This window comes from Podarcis filfolensis, assembly GCF_964270895.1.
Source record: "Podarcis filfolensis genome assembly, chromosome: 10".
NCBI lineage: Eukaryota > Metazoa > Chordata > Lepidosauria > Squamata > Lacertidae > Podarcis > Podarcis filfolensis.
Window position 1 is genome coordinate 2657501 of NC_139612.1, and position 18424 is coordinate 2675924.

Here is an 18424-nt window from a genome sequence, read left to right on the forward strand (position 1 = left end):
AAGATGACCTTAACAAATGGGCAGCTTTGTACAGGAGCACATTGTTGTGGGATAATAATACGTATGAAGCACTTAGGGAAAAGTGCTGTATAAATACCATTATTTCTATTTGATTGTGGTTTTATTTGACTTGCATTCATAGAATCATAGAATCATAGAGTTGGAAGAGACCACAAGGGCCATCGAGTCCAACCCCCTGCCAAGCAGGAAACACCATCAGAGCACTCCTGACATATGGTTGTCAAGCCTCTGCTTAAAGACCTCCAAAGAAGGAGACTCCACCACACTCCTTGGCAGCAAATTCCACTGTCAAACAGCTCTTACTGTCAGGAAGTTCTTCCTAATGTTTAGGTGGAATCTTCTTTCTTGTAGTTTGGATCCATTGCTCTGTGTCCGCTTCTCTGCAGCAGCAGAAAACAACCTTTCTCCCTCCTCTATCTGACATCCTTTTATATATTTGAACATGGCTATCATATCACCCCTTAACCTCCTCTTCTCCAGGCTAAACATGCCCAGCTCCCTTAGCCGTTCCTCATAAGGCATCGTTTCCAGGCCTTTGACCATTTTGGTTGCCCTCCTCTGGACACGTTCCAGTTTGTCAGTGTCCTTCTTGAACTGTGGTGCCCAGAACTGGACACAGTACTCCAGGTGAGGTCTGACCAGAGCAGAATACAGTGGCACTATTACTTCCCTTGATCTAGATGCTATACTCCTATTGATGCAGCCCAGAATTGCATTGGCTTTTTTAGCTGCCGCGTCACACTGTTGGCTCATGTCAAGTTTGTGGTCAACCAAGACTCCTAGATCCTTTTCACATGTACTGCTCTCAAGCCAGGTGTCACCCATCTTGTATTTGTGCCTCTCGTTTTTTTTGCCCAAGTGCAATACTTTACATTTCTCCCTGTTAAAATTCATCTTGTTTGTTTTGGCCCAGTTCTCTAATCTGTCAAGGTCGTTTTGAAGTGTGATCCTGTCCTCTGGGGTGTTAGCCACCCCTCCCAGTTTGGTGTCATCTGCAAATTTGATCAGGATGCCCTTGAGTCCATCATCCAAGTTGTTGATAAAGATGTTGAATAAGACCGGGCCCAAGACAGAACCCTGTAGCACCCCACTAGTCACTCTTCTCCAGGATGAAGAGGAACCACTGATGAGCACCCTTTGGGTTCGGTCAGTCAGCCAGTTACAAATCCACTGAGTGGTAGCATAGTCAAGACCGCATTTTACCAGCTTCTTTACAAGAATATCATGGGGCACCTTGTCAAATGCCTTGCTGAAATCAAGGTAGGCTACATCCACTGCGTTCCCTTCATCTACCAGGCTTGTAATTCTGTCAAAAAACGAGATCAGGTTATTCTGACATGACTTATTTTTCAGAAATCCATGCTGACTATTGGTGATCACAGCATTCCTTTCTAGGTGCTCACAGACTGTTTGCTTAATGATCTGCTCCAGAATCTTCCCTGGTATTGATGTCAGACTGACTGGGCGGTAATTATTTGGGTCCTCTCTTTTCCCCTTTTTGAAAATAGGGACAACATTTGCCCTCCTCCAGTCTGCCGGGACTTCGCCTGTTCTCCAGGAATTCTCAAAGATGACTGCCAGTGGTTCTGAAATCACATCTGCCAGTTCTTTTAATACTCTTGGATGCAGTTCATCTGGCCCTGGAGACTTGAATACATCTAGACTAGCCAAGTATTCTTGTACTATCTCCTTAGTTATTCTGGGCTGTGTTTCCTCTGCTGAATCATTTGCTCCAAATTCTTCAGGTCGGGCATTGTTTTCTCTATCGGAGAAGACTGAGGCAAAGAAGGCATTGAGGAGTTCAGCCCTTTCTGTGTCCCCTGTTTGCGTTTCAGCATCTTCTCCTCTGAGTGACCCCACTGTTTCTTTCTTCTTCCTTTTGCTACAAACATACCCATAAAAGCCTTTTTTGTTGCTTTTAACCTCTCTAGCAAGCCTGAGTTCATTCTGTGCTTTAGCTTTTCTGACTTTGTGTCTACACGTGCTGGCTATTTGTTTGAATTCCTCTTTGGTGGTTTCCCCCTTTTCCATTTTTTGTACACATCCTTTTTTAATCTTAACTCAGTTAAAAGTTCTTTAGATAGCCACCCTGGCTTCTTTAGGCACCTTCCATGTTTCCGTCTCATTGGTATTGCCTGAAGTTGTGCTTTTACTATCTCCCTCTTAACAAACTCCCAGCCATCATGAACTCCCTTTCCTTTTAGTATTACTGTCCATGGGATCTCACCCAGCACTTCCCTAAGTTTTATGAAGTCGGCTTTCTTAAAGTCAAGAAATTGAGTCCTAGTATGCTTGGCTGCTCCTTTCCGCTGTATAGTAAACTTCAGAAGAGCATGATCACTCGCGCCTAGTGATCCTTCCACTTCTACCCCACTAACCAGGTCATCAACATTGGTTAGGACCAGATCTAAAATGGCTGTTCCTCTTGTTGCTTCTCCCACTTTCTGGACAATGAAGTTGTCTGCAAGGCCAGTGAGGAATCTGTTTGACCTTATGCTCTTGGCTGAGTTTGACATCCAACAAATATCCGGGTAATTGAAGTCCCCCATTACTACTATCTCCCTTCCTTTTGCATGCTTGGCCATCTGTTCCAGGAAGGCATCATCTATGTCCTCCGTTTGGCTTGGGGGTCTATAGTAAACTCCCACAATGAGGTCACTGTTATTCTTCTCTCCCTTAATTTTGACCCAAATGCTCTCACTTTGGCTTTGAGGTTCTAAATCTTGGATCTCTTCACAGGTATACACATCCCTGACATATAACGCCACTCCTCCTCCTTTCTTGTCTGGTCTGTTTCTCTGAAATAGATTGTATCCCTCCATTATTACATTCCAATCGTGGGACTTACCCCACCAGGTTTCAGTGATGCCTATTATGTCATATTTAGTTTGCTGTACCAAGAGCTCAAGCTCATCTTGTTTATTTCCCATGTTTTGCGCATTAGTGTACAGACATGGAAGTCCATTAATCATTCCCCCGTGTCTCTTATTTAAGGATTTTTTTTTCAGAGTGCTTGAAAACAAATGCAAGGATCCAAAGTATTTAACCGCTCCAGATCCTGAGGGTTACAGTGCTCTGGGGTTTAAAATGCACCTCTGAAGTTACGGCTGGAAAATGGGACAGCCGCTCCGTTACAGTTCCCTCTTTGATGAAGAGACTGGACCTTTCCCTCTGGTGGGTAAGGAGCAGGCCGGCATTTGCCCTTCCTGCTTCATTCCGGGGCAGCAGTGCCCTTGGAGCTTGTTGCTGTTTACCAGAGCCAATGGCCAAACAAGGCCAGGTCCAGGAGGTTTGTGGCCGGTTCTCCTCTCCCTTTTATATTTCTTTTAAAAGAGGGACCAAATGGTATAAGGAGGACTACGGCATGGCAAGAGGGTTTCCCTAAGCCTTTCTCCTGAGCTATTTCCCCTGCCCCCTGCCCACCAACTTCTATTTGCCCCATCAGGGAATGCATTCAGAGCTCAGGTGGCCTGGCTCTCACTGAGAGAACACAAGGAGAACTCAACCCCCATGTACGTCAAGGCTATTTTAAAAAAGAAATGCACAGTGGAAAGCTAAACTATTAAATTTGCTGCTGTGCAATGTGTGGTTGGCCACCAACTCAGCAGGCTATGAAAGGGGTTGAGGCAAATCAGTAGAGGATAAGACTGTCCATGGCTTCTGGATCAGAGGCAGTTGGCTTCTGCAGATGAGTTCCTGGTGAACATCCATGGGAAAAGGCCCTTTTTGGCACCCAGTGAAAACATTTTTTGTCCCTCAGACTTTTAAATTGTGTTTTGAGTTAGGGCTTTTATGGTATCTGTTGAGTTTTTGTTTGTTGTGGTTTTTGAATACTGTATATTGTATTTTAATATTGTTTTGTTATAAACCACCCAATAATTATTTATTAATATTTATTAATTTAATAATATGGGTGTATTATTGGTGGGGGACACAACATGTTCCTTCTGGGGTAGTTCGTCCACCTTGAGTCCCCATCCTGCACTCAGTTCTCACCTGTGGCTCCTGGACGCTGTCAGCATGAGACAGCAGCTGCGCAAGGGGAATGACTTTGAGTGGCTGAGGGGAGCCGATGGGTATCAAACTCTTGGTGCAGAGTTAAATTTAGGGCAGCATGACAGGTCCCCCCTTCCCCCCAGGTTACTAAACTGTGGTTTGTTCAGATTCTGGTTATCCGTGAATCCTGCCCAGCTGGAGGATATAACACTACACCATGGTTTAATAAATGTTCAACAGCCACAGGGTGTGAAAAGTCAACCACTGTATCCTATTCTCTAGGATTGCATTAGACATACAAAAATAAAATTAGCAAATGGTAATGAAGAAGTAAGAGGAGGCACACATATGAAAGATATTTCAGTGACTATGCAGATCAAATAAAAAAATCAATTATTTTCTGGGGGACATGACATCACTGTACTTATGCCCCAGATTATAAATCATTATCAGAGCTACAAAGCTTTTATTGCCTGCCTTACACTTCATTAATCAGTTACAGGATGTTCTCTCCAGCAAAGAAGGATAAGATTTTGAGTCATACTTGAAATTTCCAAAGACTTGCCAGGCCACTTAAATTAAAAAGGAATTTCAGAGTCACATTATAATCCAAAAATCTGCAGAAATGACTATTTAATTTAGGAATCTGACTAGCTGTGCATAGTCTTCTCCCACACACCACCCCAGGTGGGCTGCAGTGGGTAGAGCACTGAAATGTCAGGATGAAAGCCATCAATAAAGTAAGTGCAGTGGTTAGCAATTGCTAAACAAGGATAGGTTGGAACCCAAGACTATTTCCTTCTCGGTGCTGCCAGCAGTAGCCACCAGACATTTCTTGTTGGACAAGCGCTGTCTTTCTTTGCCCACAGAGCAAGCAGCACCCAGAGCTCCAGCATTTTAGGGTTTGGGTTAGGTTGTGTAGGGGGGAACAAATTTAACAAATTTTAAATTTAATGAAATATGTTGACAAACTTCATCAATGCACTGGATCAGAGAAGAGTTTCTAATGTTAAATCTCCATTTACCAACTGACAGTGTAAACCACTTCTCCACTCCCTAGCCCAGCCTGCTGGCCCCCTTCTTGGGCTCACACACTTATTGAGGTCCCAATTTCACCACCCCAATCCTGCTAGGACCCTCTCTGATGTCATACAGCTTCAACCCCCAAAGCGCCTTCTAGTCCTCTTCAGGATCTGACCATGTCGTCTCCATGGGATTCATGACAGGAGCAAACAACACGCCTCACCTAAGGGAAAGGGGCAATGGCTGCCACTTTCAACGGGCCTGGTGGCAAACGTTCAAAAATGATTGTAGGCCTACAAAGCTGATCAACAACCAACACAGCTACTTGACGACACATTCCCATGATTCCGGAGGCATTTGGCAAGTGCAGTTCCATTTTGCACGACGTCCAAAATCCATTTCTCAGGTAAATGTTAGAAGACGGTGCAAATCTCTTGGCTACACTTACCACACAAAGCATTCTCCTCCTCTCTGTCTCAAAATGTGCATTACTTAATCAGCTCTTAAAGCATCTACCACTGCCTGGCATTTGCCCTTCTGTGATCTGGCTCAATATAGCCAGGGACACCAGGCATCCTCTAAAAATAGCCTTGGGGCAGATTTCATTGAGCCTGGAGCACAAAGACTTCTAAACAGTGAGAACCAAATTGTGGCTGGTTCATATGATCATTTTATTATGGCAAAATGTGCTTTATCGGGGCCATTAGCAAGCCTGGAACTTCAAATTGATTTACCATGCACCCAGATCCCGAGCCAATCCATGAGGAACCAGCAACCCTCCATAAGGATTCTAAAGCATTTCCTCGGAAGTTGGCCTCTTTGACTTCAAGGAAACATACTCTGAGGGACCTGTTGATACATGCATATGAATCCCTTGTGGACTGCAGCATCTAGTGATGACTTGTCTGTTTGCAGGAGCCATCACAGTTCAGTCACCAGAGGTGGAATTTTCCTATTGCCCAACTCCGACTCAAATACAAAACTTTCCAACAAAGGCAAGTCCATACATTCTGCTAAAAGTCACTAAGAGACGTGCTGCCAGAAGTTTTCAATTCCATTTTTGATTAACCACTGTTCAGCATGCATGTCCAGTCACTAAAGGTAAAGGTAAAGGGACCCCTGACCATTAGGTCCAGTCGTGACCGACTCTGGGGTTGCGGTGCTCATCTCGCTTTATTGGCCGAGCGAGCCGGCGTACAGCTTCCGGGTCATGTGGCCAGCATGACGAACCAGAGCAGCGCACGGAAACGCCATTTACCTTCCCGCCACAGCTACTTGCACCTCATGCTTTTGAACTGCTAGGTTGGCAGGAGCAGGGACCGAGCAACGGGAGCTCACCCCGTCGCGGGGATTTGAACCGCCAACCTTCTGATCAGCAAGTCCTAGGCTCTGTGGTTTAACCCACAGCGCCACCCGCGTCCCTCGCCACCTGCATCCCTAAATTGCAGTTAATCTTAACCATGGTTTGTTGAAACACGTCAACTTCTTAAGCTATGGTTTGAAGGTTTGTTTCAAGCAGTCACACTTAAGATTAAGCACAGTTTGTCAGGTTTAAACAAGACAATGAGCTACAGATAATATAAACCAGAAGCAAAAGCTTCCTAAATTCTTTTTATAGCCACACTGAGCACATGGAGGAGAGAAGAAGCGTCTCCTTGGCTCATTCTTGTAACACTAAACTGGGATTTAGTTTTACATTTGAACCAGCCCAATATTTGTCTCATGAAACAATCTAGCTTCTGTTAGCTGACTGCTCAGGCAGTTGTTCACAACTCTTACAGGAAACAAGTACTATCTTAAGGGACCCTGAGAGTAGCACTTACACAGGGAAGACAGGCTGTTGCTTTGTATGGTTGTCAGGAAAAGAATAGTAAAGGCTACTTAATGCACCTTACCTATTAAGAGCCCATTGTCAGATGCCATCAAATCTGAATCCATTTGTGATTCCACTTGCTTTCCGTCTTGCTTTTCCTGCTACGTTGCATCCACCCAAGGGTAACAAGGAAAGGGGGTTGGGAGAGAAAGAAGAAAACAGTGAATTACGGTAACAGAATGGTTGGACAACAAGAAACAGAATAGTTAAAAACCAGGAGCACACTAGAACTTCAGTGGAATAAACTGTACCTGCCTTCAAAATTTAAAGTACAGTAATTCAGTTTTTTAAAAAATGTGAAGCTTCTAAAGACTGTTACCAATAAGGAAGAGTGGGTTTGAAAAATGAATCAATCATTAATGTTTTAAAAACCTGAAATACACTTTTTACTAATTTCAGAAACAATCAGAAACAGCAGTGGGGAAGGAACGAACTGTGGTATGTTTGCACGGTAAAATGAGGGGCAGTGTCCTCTTAAATATCTGTCATTTTATTTGTTACAGACTTACTTAAAAGTAATGAAAACTACTTCAATAATCTCACGGAACTAGTCTGAACTTGTAATTCTTATATTTGAATGATTAATTGATCTGCTTTTACCTTTTATTACTTTTACTTTTGTACACTGTATCTTTCACAGAGAACTCCACAGTTATGGAGTGACTCATAAATGCAGCAGAAAGAAAGACATAACTACGAAATTGCTACAGAAGATGCCAGTGGTGAAGAAACAAAAGAGAGATTTGTGAGACTCCCTAAAGGGCTTCTGCAGAGTAGAATCAGCTAGTAGACCTAATTTGAGTCACATGACTCAGATTGATTATTATTTTTGTATATATTTCAACACACCTAAAGTATGAAAGTCAGTAGCACAGATGTTGTAAAGGTGTGGTGATTTGTCATGGAACAACTCCTTGAAGAAGATAACCGTGGTTACCCAGACCTTGTCGCTGGTTGCAAAGGGGCCCCCAAGACTGTTCAATTTTGTGCAGATATGTTTCGAATAGCACTGCGAGTTACATTACAGTTGCTTACAGATGACCTGTTTATTGAGCATCCAGCCTTATTTGTTGGCACAAAGTTTGTGGGCTGGTTATGCAACATTCACTGTTTATTGATTAGTGAATGCTCCTTTTTATTTGTTTGCAAGATTGTATGATGTCTCATCAAGCAATTGTTATTACACACTTCCTAGTGAATTTCCCCCTCTCTTCACTTACCACAAAAAATGTTATTGGGTTTGAAAGTGAGTTTGGTTCTGAAAGATCTCAGGAACAACTTTAATTGTGCAACCTGCATTTCCCAGCACGTGACTGAATTCCTCTCACAAACTAGCAACAGTCTGGAAGCAACATTCGTTAGTATACATCTGAAAATTAGGAAACTGCCTGTCTTTGTAGCCACATTCTCATCCTGCTCTGAATAAAAATATTTCTAGCTCCACCCCACCACCACCACACTGATCTCTTCCATACTTAAGCAAAATAAAAACAACAATGTAAATTGCTTCCACATGGCTCCCTTGAAAACTCAAGTGTGCAGTTGCTGCAAATCCCTTCCGTGTTTATCATTATTCAGCTTCGTGGGCTATGCAGAGCTTGCGCTCTTAACTCTTCACTGTTGTGAGAATGATGTTGCACATCATGCAAAGGTAGGAAGAGTGTCTTGTGTTAGTCTTTCTTGCCAGCCTCCTTACCCAGGAATTGTAGAAAGAGGAAGAAGTGCAGCTCCTTTGCACATTATATTTTGGTTGTTCCAAATAATATAACAAAGCTGCCCTCCAACTTCATATCTAGAAAGAAGCAGGATGTGCAACCAGAAAATGTTCTACAGTTTGAGGGACAATTAAGTAATATTGCAGTGCTTCCGTCTCTAGTATGCAGTGTTCGGGGATGGGTCGTAACTCTGGTGGGGGACACGTCATGCTACTTCTGGGGTAGTTTGTCCACCTTTGGTCCCCACCCAGCACTCAGCTCTCACCTGTGGCTCCTAGAAGCTGTCAGCATGTGAAAGCAACCACACCCCAGGAACGGCTTTGACTGGCTGACTAAACCAGGTGAGGTGAGCTGAGTGAGTTAGGGACTCACTGAATGAAAAGACCGTCCCCACCCGATTGAGTAGACAAGACCAAGGGTGGGTCCAAAGGTCCAACATGTTGTAGAGGGAAGTGAGGGACAGGTCAATTCTGTATCCAGGGCAGCTGTCTACCAGCTCCATCTGGTACGCAGGCTGAGACCCTCCCTGCCTGTCTGTCTTGCCAGAGTGGTGCATGCTCTAGTTATCTCCTGCTTGGACTACTGCAATGCGCTCTGCGTGGGGCTACCTTTGAAGGTGACCTGGAAACTACAACTAATCCAGAATGCGGTAGGTAGACTGGTGACTGGGAGCGGCTGCTGAGACCATATAACACTGGTCTTGAAAGACCTACACTGGCTCTCAGTACGTTTCTGAGCACAATTCAAAGTGTTAGTGTTGACCTTTAAAGCCCTAAACGGCCTCGGTCCAGTATACCTGAAGGAGCATCTCCACCCCCATCGTTCTGCCTGGACGCTGAGGTCCAGCGCCGAGGGCCTTCTGGCGGTTCCCTCACTGCAAGAAGCCAAGTTACAGGGAACCAGGCAGAGGGCCTTCTTGGTAGTGGCGTCTGCCCTGTGGAACGCCCTCCCACCAGATGTCAAAGAGAACAACAACTACCTGACATTTAATGTGTGACATTTTAATGTATTTTTAATATTTGTTGGAAGCCGCCCAGAGTGGCTGGGGAGACCCAGCCAGACGGGCGAAGTACAAATAAATTATTATTATTATAACCTAGGAAGGGAGCCCATCTAGGAGGAGGAAAACTCTTATCTTAAAGCTCCACTGCTTTGCAGGATGTCTTTGGGAGGAAAAAAGGTTAAGGAGCAAACCCTACACAAATCCAGAGTAGAGTCCCTAAGGTGTTATATGGCGCCTTGTCTGCCTCCTTCCGGCAACTCCTGCACCCCAGCTGGTGCCAAATGTCTTGCTCTGCTTTCCTTTGGCCACAAGTTTCAATATAAGGAATAATTCCTACTCGAGAGTTGAATAGAAAAACGTATATATTCTGCTAAGAATAACAGTTTGAAGCTGATAGTAGATTTAAACACAACGTGTAAGTACGATAGTTTTAAGGTAAAACGTTTAAGTACAGGAATAATGTAGTTTCAAATATGCAGTGATATAGTATAGAGGTACATGAAATACCAGTACACAACAATTATTTTGTTCAAGTCTCAATGGCAGTCAAAAGGAGTCCATATTATATAGAATCAAAATAAGGACTAAAGAATCAAATAGGGCCGAAAAGGAGTATCCGGAGTGTGAATCAGATGTACGACTCAGTAGTGGTGACCAGGACAGGGCCCTGTTTCGGAGTAAACGCCTTCTTCAGCTGGTAATATCAAATAATATGTCAAAATAAATTTTAGTGTATTTCCAACAAGAACTCCAATTTCTTTACTGCTTTCCTTTGGGCCACATCAGCCAGGCTGAGAGGCAGGTCTTCTCATTTGGGCAGCCCAGGACCCCCAGACACACTGCCCAGGCTTGCGCCCCAGAGAGACCACTTCAGTGCTGCCAACCCAGCAGTTAGACTTCACGCCCAGAGGCACACTCCACTGTTTCTCAAGACAGATGGACGCCAACAACAACCACCTCTCTGGCTGCTTCCACAGAGCTGCCACTGTTTCTAGACCCAGGGGCACATTTTGAGTTTTGGGCGAGGGCCGGGGGCAGCAAATCCTCTCTGGATACTTCTTGCCCTCTTCCCTAGATCAGTTCCACACACACATCCCAGAGAGAAAGAAGAAAAGAAATCACCCATGCAAACACACATTTTGACTTTTCTAAGGGATCTGGATGAAAGTCCAGTTCAGCAGAATTAACATGAGCCTTGAAATGCACACAGAGCTCAAAGAGGGTGAGGGAAAGAGTGTCCTTATTCAGTTTTCCTGCCATAGCGCCAAGTTCTTTTCAGGAGGGAAAAATGTAACTGCTCTCACCACCTCATGACTCGAGCTGAGTGTCTGTGAGAAGGAGGAGGGAGTTCAGGAGCTTCATGGAAGTCCTTTGAGAGACCTCGAAGGTGGCATTGCACCCACAGGTGCTCTGTTGGCAACCCCTGTTCCAACCATTTAAATTCATCTATACTAACTCTGGAGCAAAGAGACATTAACAACTGTTATGTACTGAAGTTCTCACCCTGGGCCAGCAGGGGGATACTGTAGATAGTTTTCACTCAGGTCCACATATGCAAATAAGGGATTGAAAGTGACGTTCAGTGATTGGGTAGTTACAGAAAATGGTCACTGTTGCATTCTAGTGAAGCTCTACATAAGCAGGCTGGCTGAACCCTTCAGTTCAGTTCTGTTCTGGCCTGTGAATAAACAAGACCTGTTTGAAGAATCGCTGTGTCGTCTGATATGTTCACCCACAACTTAACAACAACCCAGGTCAAAAATTTTCTTGGGAAGAAAAACATGCCAAAGCGCTGCTGTTCTTAGATCGGGTCACTGGGAACACAAAACAGACCAGCTTCCCGCTGCAGAGAGACAGGCACATATTTTATATTTATTCTTTTTTCTAAGCTTATTTCACATGTCATTCATTTCCTTTGGGGAGGAAATGTGATGTCAATGGAAATCCTTTGTAGAGTTGGAGAGAAGAATATTCAAACCAAACTGAAGAGGAGCAATTTCAACGGATAGCTGGAAACTTTATTATTTGTATGAAGAATGTTGTTTGGAAATGCGGCTATAACATCCCGACAACTTCCTTCTCATCAAATGCTTTCTATATGAAAAGACCTTTGAGCATGGAGAATTCACTGTGATTGTGGGAAAATTTAAAGGAAGCCTGTTGAATGTGGCACAAAACTCCACTCAAGCTGACTCTTGTCCATCTGTTCCACCTAACTGAATTTTATTCTACAACACTATTTCATTAGAAACCATACTAAGTGTTTCACTGCACAATCCTATGTGTGTCTACTTAAAAGACAGCCCCATTGACTTCTATGGGACTTTCTTCCAGGAAAGTATAAGAATGTAAGAGCTGTTTGACAGTGGAAAGGGGGTGGACTCTCCATCATTGGAGGTTTCTAAGCAGAGGTTGGATGGCTGTCTGTCATGGATGCTTTAGCTGATATTCCTGCATTGCAGAGGGTTGGACTAGATGACCCCTGGGTCCCTTCCCACACTACAATTCTATGATAAGTGTCTGCTGCATCAGGCCAAAGGCCCATCTAGCACAACACCCTCACACTGACCAACCAGACATCCATGGAAAGCCTGCAAGCAGCACTTGGGCATAAAAGCCCTCTTCTCCCCACCTGCAATTCCCACCTTGGCAACATTCTGCAGCAACAAGAGCAGCTCTGATCTTTCCCTCCCGGAAACCCCTTTCCCTGAAACAAGGGCTGGCTGCTGCCAATTGGGGCTGGTAGAGCAGAAGGCCAGGAGGCCAAGTGTAGGTGGAGACGGAGCCAACAAGAGGCAGAGCCCACTAATTCTGGTTTTGTCCTCATCCTCGTCCCTGTTGAGTCCTACAAAGGCAACACTGCGGCTAAGGAGGCAGAGAGGCAAAGCCACTCCAGGGACTTGACGTGAACAGAGGACAGATTTGGGTTGGTGGGGCACTACCCCCATTCCCCCAAATGAATCAGCCGCCACTGCACAAAGCACAACTTCCACCCTGCGTCCACATGCCAAGGACTGCTGCTCTGGATGCCCTGCATTTATCCTGCCGCACCAGGGTAAGGAGCAGTGTCTAAAGCAGGAGGGGCTTGTGGGAAGGAGGTGGCGGGTTTTAGGCTGCGTGGGCTGTTCCTAGGCACACCTTCCCTTTCTCAGATAAAAGACTATGCATATACTAATCTGAACAGGTGCACAGGGTATTCTGTGGTTCTCTTCCAGGACGGGTCTATCACCTCCCCCCCTCTCACCAGGATGGACGTGGGAAAGCTTCCCTGGGTCCCCCGGGTGCCCCTTTCCTGAACTCCCCCCCCCCCTTTTCTTCTTCCTCAGTGGAAGCATGGACCAATACAGTGCTTGCTGTCCATACAAATTGTGTTCTTGGCTTGTGCGTTCAGCCTCTGGGGCTGAACTGGAGCTGGAAGTGATTGGAGCTGAACGGTGTTGCTTTTATAGATCAGCAAAGTCTCCACCCTTCCTGGCAGAGCCCTCTCCCTGTCCCTGGGGAGATGATGGAAGAAATATCCTGTGCATTTCAGCCGCCTCCCTGCAGAAATATGCCCCAGTTATGGTCCCCTCCAGACATCCTTTTGATGGTGCATTCATGACTAGTTGTGTTCATTGTGGTATCAGGGCAGTGATACACAACCCTGCTTTCAGTGCTGTTTGTGCCTGCAAAGTTTTTGTGGTGAACAATTAAACAGACTGTGGAATGATAGGAAAATACGGACTTATGTTTCAATAAACCACACACGTCCTTGTGACTTTCTGTTGTTCTAGATGAGAAAAATGGAAACACAAAATAGATACATGGGGGAAGTAGATGCAGCTGCAGCCTGTCTCCCTGTTTGTCAGTAACAGCCAGGAAACTATGATTAACTTGACCTCTGACTTCCTGAGGGATTCATTGCCCACATATGTCTTGCACTTCAAAAATGATGAAGCCTACCCCATGATCTCTGCTCCTAGACCAGCCTTTTCTGTACCGAGGCTCCAAGATATGCTGTTCTGCTGTGCTTATGGGGTTGGGGGGCCGTGGTCAGACAGATATTGCTGGACCACGACTCCCACAATGGGCATCAGGCCCCTTGGCAGACCAACTCTGCATTTCAAAGAAGTCTGCAAACATGACATGAAGGGTGGCAGCATCAGCCTTGCCATGTGGGAACCCCTTGCAAATGACCCCAGTGCCTGGAGACAGGCAGGCAGATTGTGCATCCATAGCAGTGACCAGAGGAGGAATAGCCACTGGGAGGAACGCAGAGAGAAGAAACGCCCTGGTGCATCTGCAGCAGCACAACTGGACACCTTCCTCTGCCCTGGCTGCAAGAAAACATGTCTCTCTCATATCAGTCTCCACACCCACAGAAGGCACTATAGCCTTCCCACAGTTTGACTTCATCCACAAAGGCACACTCCTCCACTGTCTCCCTGGACAGACAGATGCCAATAACTCCCATCATGCCCGACTATTGGTGATGTTGGAAATTGCTGGCCAGTCCACAATCTACATGCCGTTCCTAGGCTTTCCCAATAGCAAAGCTATTCACACAAACTCACGTTTTCAGAGGTGCCTAAAGAATCTGATGCTTTTGCTGACTCTCTAGGACCTGTTTTCAAATAGGCATCTAACAGACAATGAACATAAAGCCAAACAAGGTATCTAAATGCTGCCTTTTCCTTTAAAGGTCTAACCCACATAGACGTGGCAGCTGAACCCACTGCCTGTGGCCTCATGAATGTTAAACATTTGCATGGTGCGGAGTAGAGTGTTTAAAGAATTACAGCAAATAATAGGGCTAGGAGAATGCACACATCCTTTAATTTTGGCTCCCTTCCTTTGATTAAAGCTCCTTGGCACAGAGCAGCCGCTGCATTAATCCGCTGGGAGTTCATCTCCAGTTATTCATCAAGCGCCCATGATGCCAGACAATGATTTGTTACAGGTTTCTATTACAGCAAAACGACATCAAGAGAGAACGTACAGCAGACCTACAGAGATGCTCTTGCTTCACAACTTGTTCTCTTTCTTTCTTTTTCCAAATGACCCTGCCAACAGTTTCATCTCCCAAGATGTAAAAGGCCTTTGACTTGAATGTGTTTCAGTGTGATTTAAGCAGGTGTTGCAAGAAGAAAATCTGGCCCAACAATGGAGATTGCTTTCCCAGCCAGGCTTATTTGCAAGAAAGCAATTCATCTGCACCATGTGCTTATGCCCCTTTGGCTGCTACAAAGCTAAGCAAAACACGGCTGGAAAGGGAAGGCGTTTGGGTGACCATGATTTGAAAGCCCATTTATCAAGGGGGGTGGATGGAAGGCTCCATCTGCACTGTGACCTCAAGGCATCCTGGAAACTGTAGCTTATTCTGGGTACTGTGAGTTGTTAGGAGACTCCTAGTCCCCTCACAGAGCGACCGTTCCCTGCAAAAAGGGACTGGTTGTTAAACTGCTCTGCCGTTGTAGCTCTATGGGGTTCCTAACAACTCTCAGCGCCCAGAACAAGCCACAGTTCCCAAAATTCTTTGGGGAGGGGGAGACATGGCTGTTTAAAGTGGTATAGCCCTGCTTTAATATTAATGTTCAGATGGGACCAAAGAAGAGGTTGAAGATGACACCAGGTCTGGACTGCAGATTTTATTTACTTACCTATTATTACTACTTATCATTTATAAAGTTTATACATTTTCACATATGCTGAACTTTTTCAAAAAATGAGAGTCCCTGCCCAGCCATTTTACAATATCATAGGAGAAGAAGGAGAATTAGAGAGATGGGGAGAGGACAGGGAAACACACCAACAGCTGGTCTCTCTGTCCCAAAGGCATTCCAGGGGGTGAAACACATACAGATTCATGGAGAGACAAGAAAGACAAACAGGCATTTTAATAATAATAATAATAATAATAATAATAATAATAATAATAATATCTGTAATTTTAACATCCAAATACAACTAGCCACATTGAACATATAATTCAGAAACAGCAACCCAGATTTACCCGCCAAGGCCATCCTGGCTGGGACCTTATTGTGTTGTTTCAGGTACAGTATCTGTGTGTGGTATCAAGCCTGCTTTCAGACAGAATTTCTCTCCCAATAAACCTATTTCATATAATAACTTCCCATCCATGACCTCCAATTGCTCCTTCTCCAGGCTTCTTTTCAGGAACCCTCAGGCTGTGTCTTTGTTCGGTCCATCTCACCACATGCTTCAACATCTGCCCAAGATCCATTGTACATATTCCCAGGGGGATCTTGTTGTCTGGGCAGCCCAGGACCTTCATGCTTGCGTCCCGGGGGAGGGCACTTCGGAGCTGCTCATGCAGTGATCTGACTTTACTCCCGGAGGTGTCCTCATTGTCTCTTGAGACAGATGCCAACAACATTTTCACAGTAGTTTATAGGGTGTTTACCTCTCCTCTATATTTTGTTTAACTGCCTGAGTTACTCCTAGCCCCGGTCCTAACCAGGAATGTAATTTTAGAAATCACAGATGTTTTTCCTCATCCCAGATAAGGGCCCACATCATCACTGGGAGCTGCACACGGACAAGTAAATACCAACTATAATTTGGTAATCCAGATTGTCATTCAACACTAATCTCTTGAGAGGATCCTGGTCTTTTGCCAGAGGCCAGAAATTCTACTTTGAAGGCCAGCAGGGTTTTCCTGCAATGAAACAGTTGCACTGAGTGTTTTCTAACCCAAGGCATTTGCCCAGCTGAGCCCCAGTATTTATTTCTCTCCCAATAAAACCCTATTTGCCCAGGCATCTATCTTTCTCTCTACATTAACAAGTTGTGGTATTTAAACTCAGCATTTCACAGAGTATTTCTATAACTGAAGTTAAAGCTGGATAATTGCCTGGTGATGGACAGCTAGATGGGTGTTTAGGGGGCCATTCTAAATCACAATTTAAATATTTATTTATTTATCTTATTTATTGAATTTATATGCCGCCCTATACCCAGAGGTCTCAGGGCGGCCAGGAAGTTCAGATCTAATCACTGCCGTGAACCCACCAGTGGACCTCAGGCAAGCCTCTCTCTCTCAACCTCAGCACACCAGAAGAGGGGGATTTGCCTTACAGCTGCTGTGGGGATTAGAAATGTGTAAAACTTCACATGTAAAGCACGTGAAACATCTTGAACACTTGGCCTGCCATATGTCCGAATTTCCTTTGAAAATGGCGTCCGGGTGGAATTTCCGGAAACCGGCTAAAACATCCCAGAAAACCCAGGCATATGGCAACCCATTTTGGAAGTGTTGGTTTTTTTGGCAATTTTCCTAAAAAACAGTTTTCAAACTCCATTCCCCTCCCCCCATAAAGCTCAACAACTATGGCCAGAAAAAAGTTAAACAACTAAGCTAAACTGATGAAGCATTTTTAGGCATTATCTAAAGTTTAACTGGAGAAAGCCTGACTTCCTTGACTGATTGCCAAAATACCACTGAGCTAACCATCAAATAGGTGAAAAGACCAGGGGAGGCGGGGCACATTGATGCAAGGGGCACATTGATACACCAACAATATTTCAATATCCAGAAACGTTATTCATGTCACGGCATCACTAAAACGTGTCTATACATGTGTGAGTACAACAGTTGCGACCACACCGCCCGCCAGTTAGCGGTTGGTGTTTGATGAGAGTAGGTCTGTTTTTAGCGTGACCAACGAAAAAATTACTTGAAATGTAAAAGTGTTCCAACGCTGTTTTACGTCGTTTAGTTAAGATTTAAAAATACCAAAGGTAAGTTATTTCACTCAGTAATCAGGATTATACATGATAATTAAATAAGTTCAGTGGTTTTATTAATAATTGTTAGTTTTTTGAAAATGTCTGTTGGGCCACTTTGATACACTGAGACACGGGGCACACTGATACGTATAAAAGTGCCCCAATAGTGCCCCAATATACAAGTTTTGTGGGTGGCACTGTGGTCTAAACCACAGAGCCTAGGGCTTGCCGATCAGAAGGTCGGCAGTTCAAATCCCTGCGATGGGGTGAGCTCCTGTTGCTCAGTCCCTGCTCCTGCCCACCTAGCAGTTCGAAAGCACGTCAAAGTGCAAGTAGAAAAATAGGTATCTCCAGCGGGAAGGTAAACGGCATTTTCGTGCACTGCTCTGGTTCGCCAGAAGCGGCTTAGTCATGCTGGCCACATGACCCGGAAAAACTGTCTGCGGACAAACGCCACATCCCTCAGCCAGTAAAGCGAGACCTAATGGTCAGGGGTCCCTGTACCTTTATACAAGTTTTATTGGGTTTAAAAGAAACTAAAAAAAAACTAAGAAGAAAAGATGTCATCATTCACAATCTGACTCCAATACCAGACGGAATGAATATGTGGAATTGAGTAACGATGATAACGACGAAGATTTTGAAGTTGCATCTGATCCAGAAGATGAGAATATAAATTTTGATGTTCCCAATCCTGAAAATATAAATGTTGGAGATTTCCTACTCATTTAATTTGAAAAGAAAAGAAAAACTTTATTTTACTACATGGCCAAAGTCATTTTTAAATATAATATGACCGATTACCAAGTGTCATATCTCAGGAAAAAACCAGGATCTTGTATGTTTGTCTTCCCCATTGTAGAAGATAAGGCAAGCGTTGATTTCAAGGATGTTGTTTTGCAGTTGCCAAAACCAAATTTCTCAAAGGGCACATCTTGAACATCATCTCTTTATACTTTTTTATTGACTTCAGTGGATATATTGTGCAATTCTCATTATCTTCTAACTTTAATGGTTCCTTTGATTGCTATTATAATATTGATTATGCCATGATAAAGCAAT

At 44.4% G+C, this 18424-nt stretch overlaps 1 protein-coding gene across 2 annotated transcripts in view; it reads right to left on the minus strand.

Annotated features, from left to right (window-relative positions):
- FAM107B (family with sequence similarity 107 member B) overlaps positions 1 to 18424 on the minus strand; it is a 101554-nt gene that overhangs the window by 70556 nt on the left and 12574 nt on the right. Inside the window, exon 2 of one of the 2 annotated variants that reach the window (XR_014539414.1) lies at positions 6936 to 7014. Coding sequence is in view for 1 of the 2 variants with exons in the window: in XM_083575377.1 (XP_083431503.1) it covers positions 6936 to 6978 (43 nt within the window). In the remaining variant the exon portion in view is untranslated. Of the gene's footprint in view, positions 1 to 6935; positions 7015 to 18424 lie in introns of those variants that run through there. The other variant, XM_083575377.1, reaches the window with a different exon arrangement.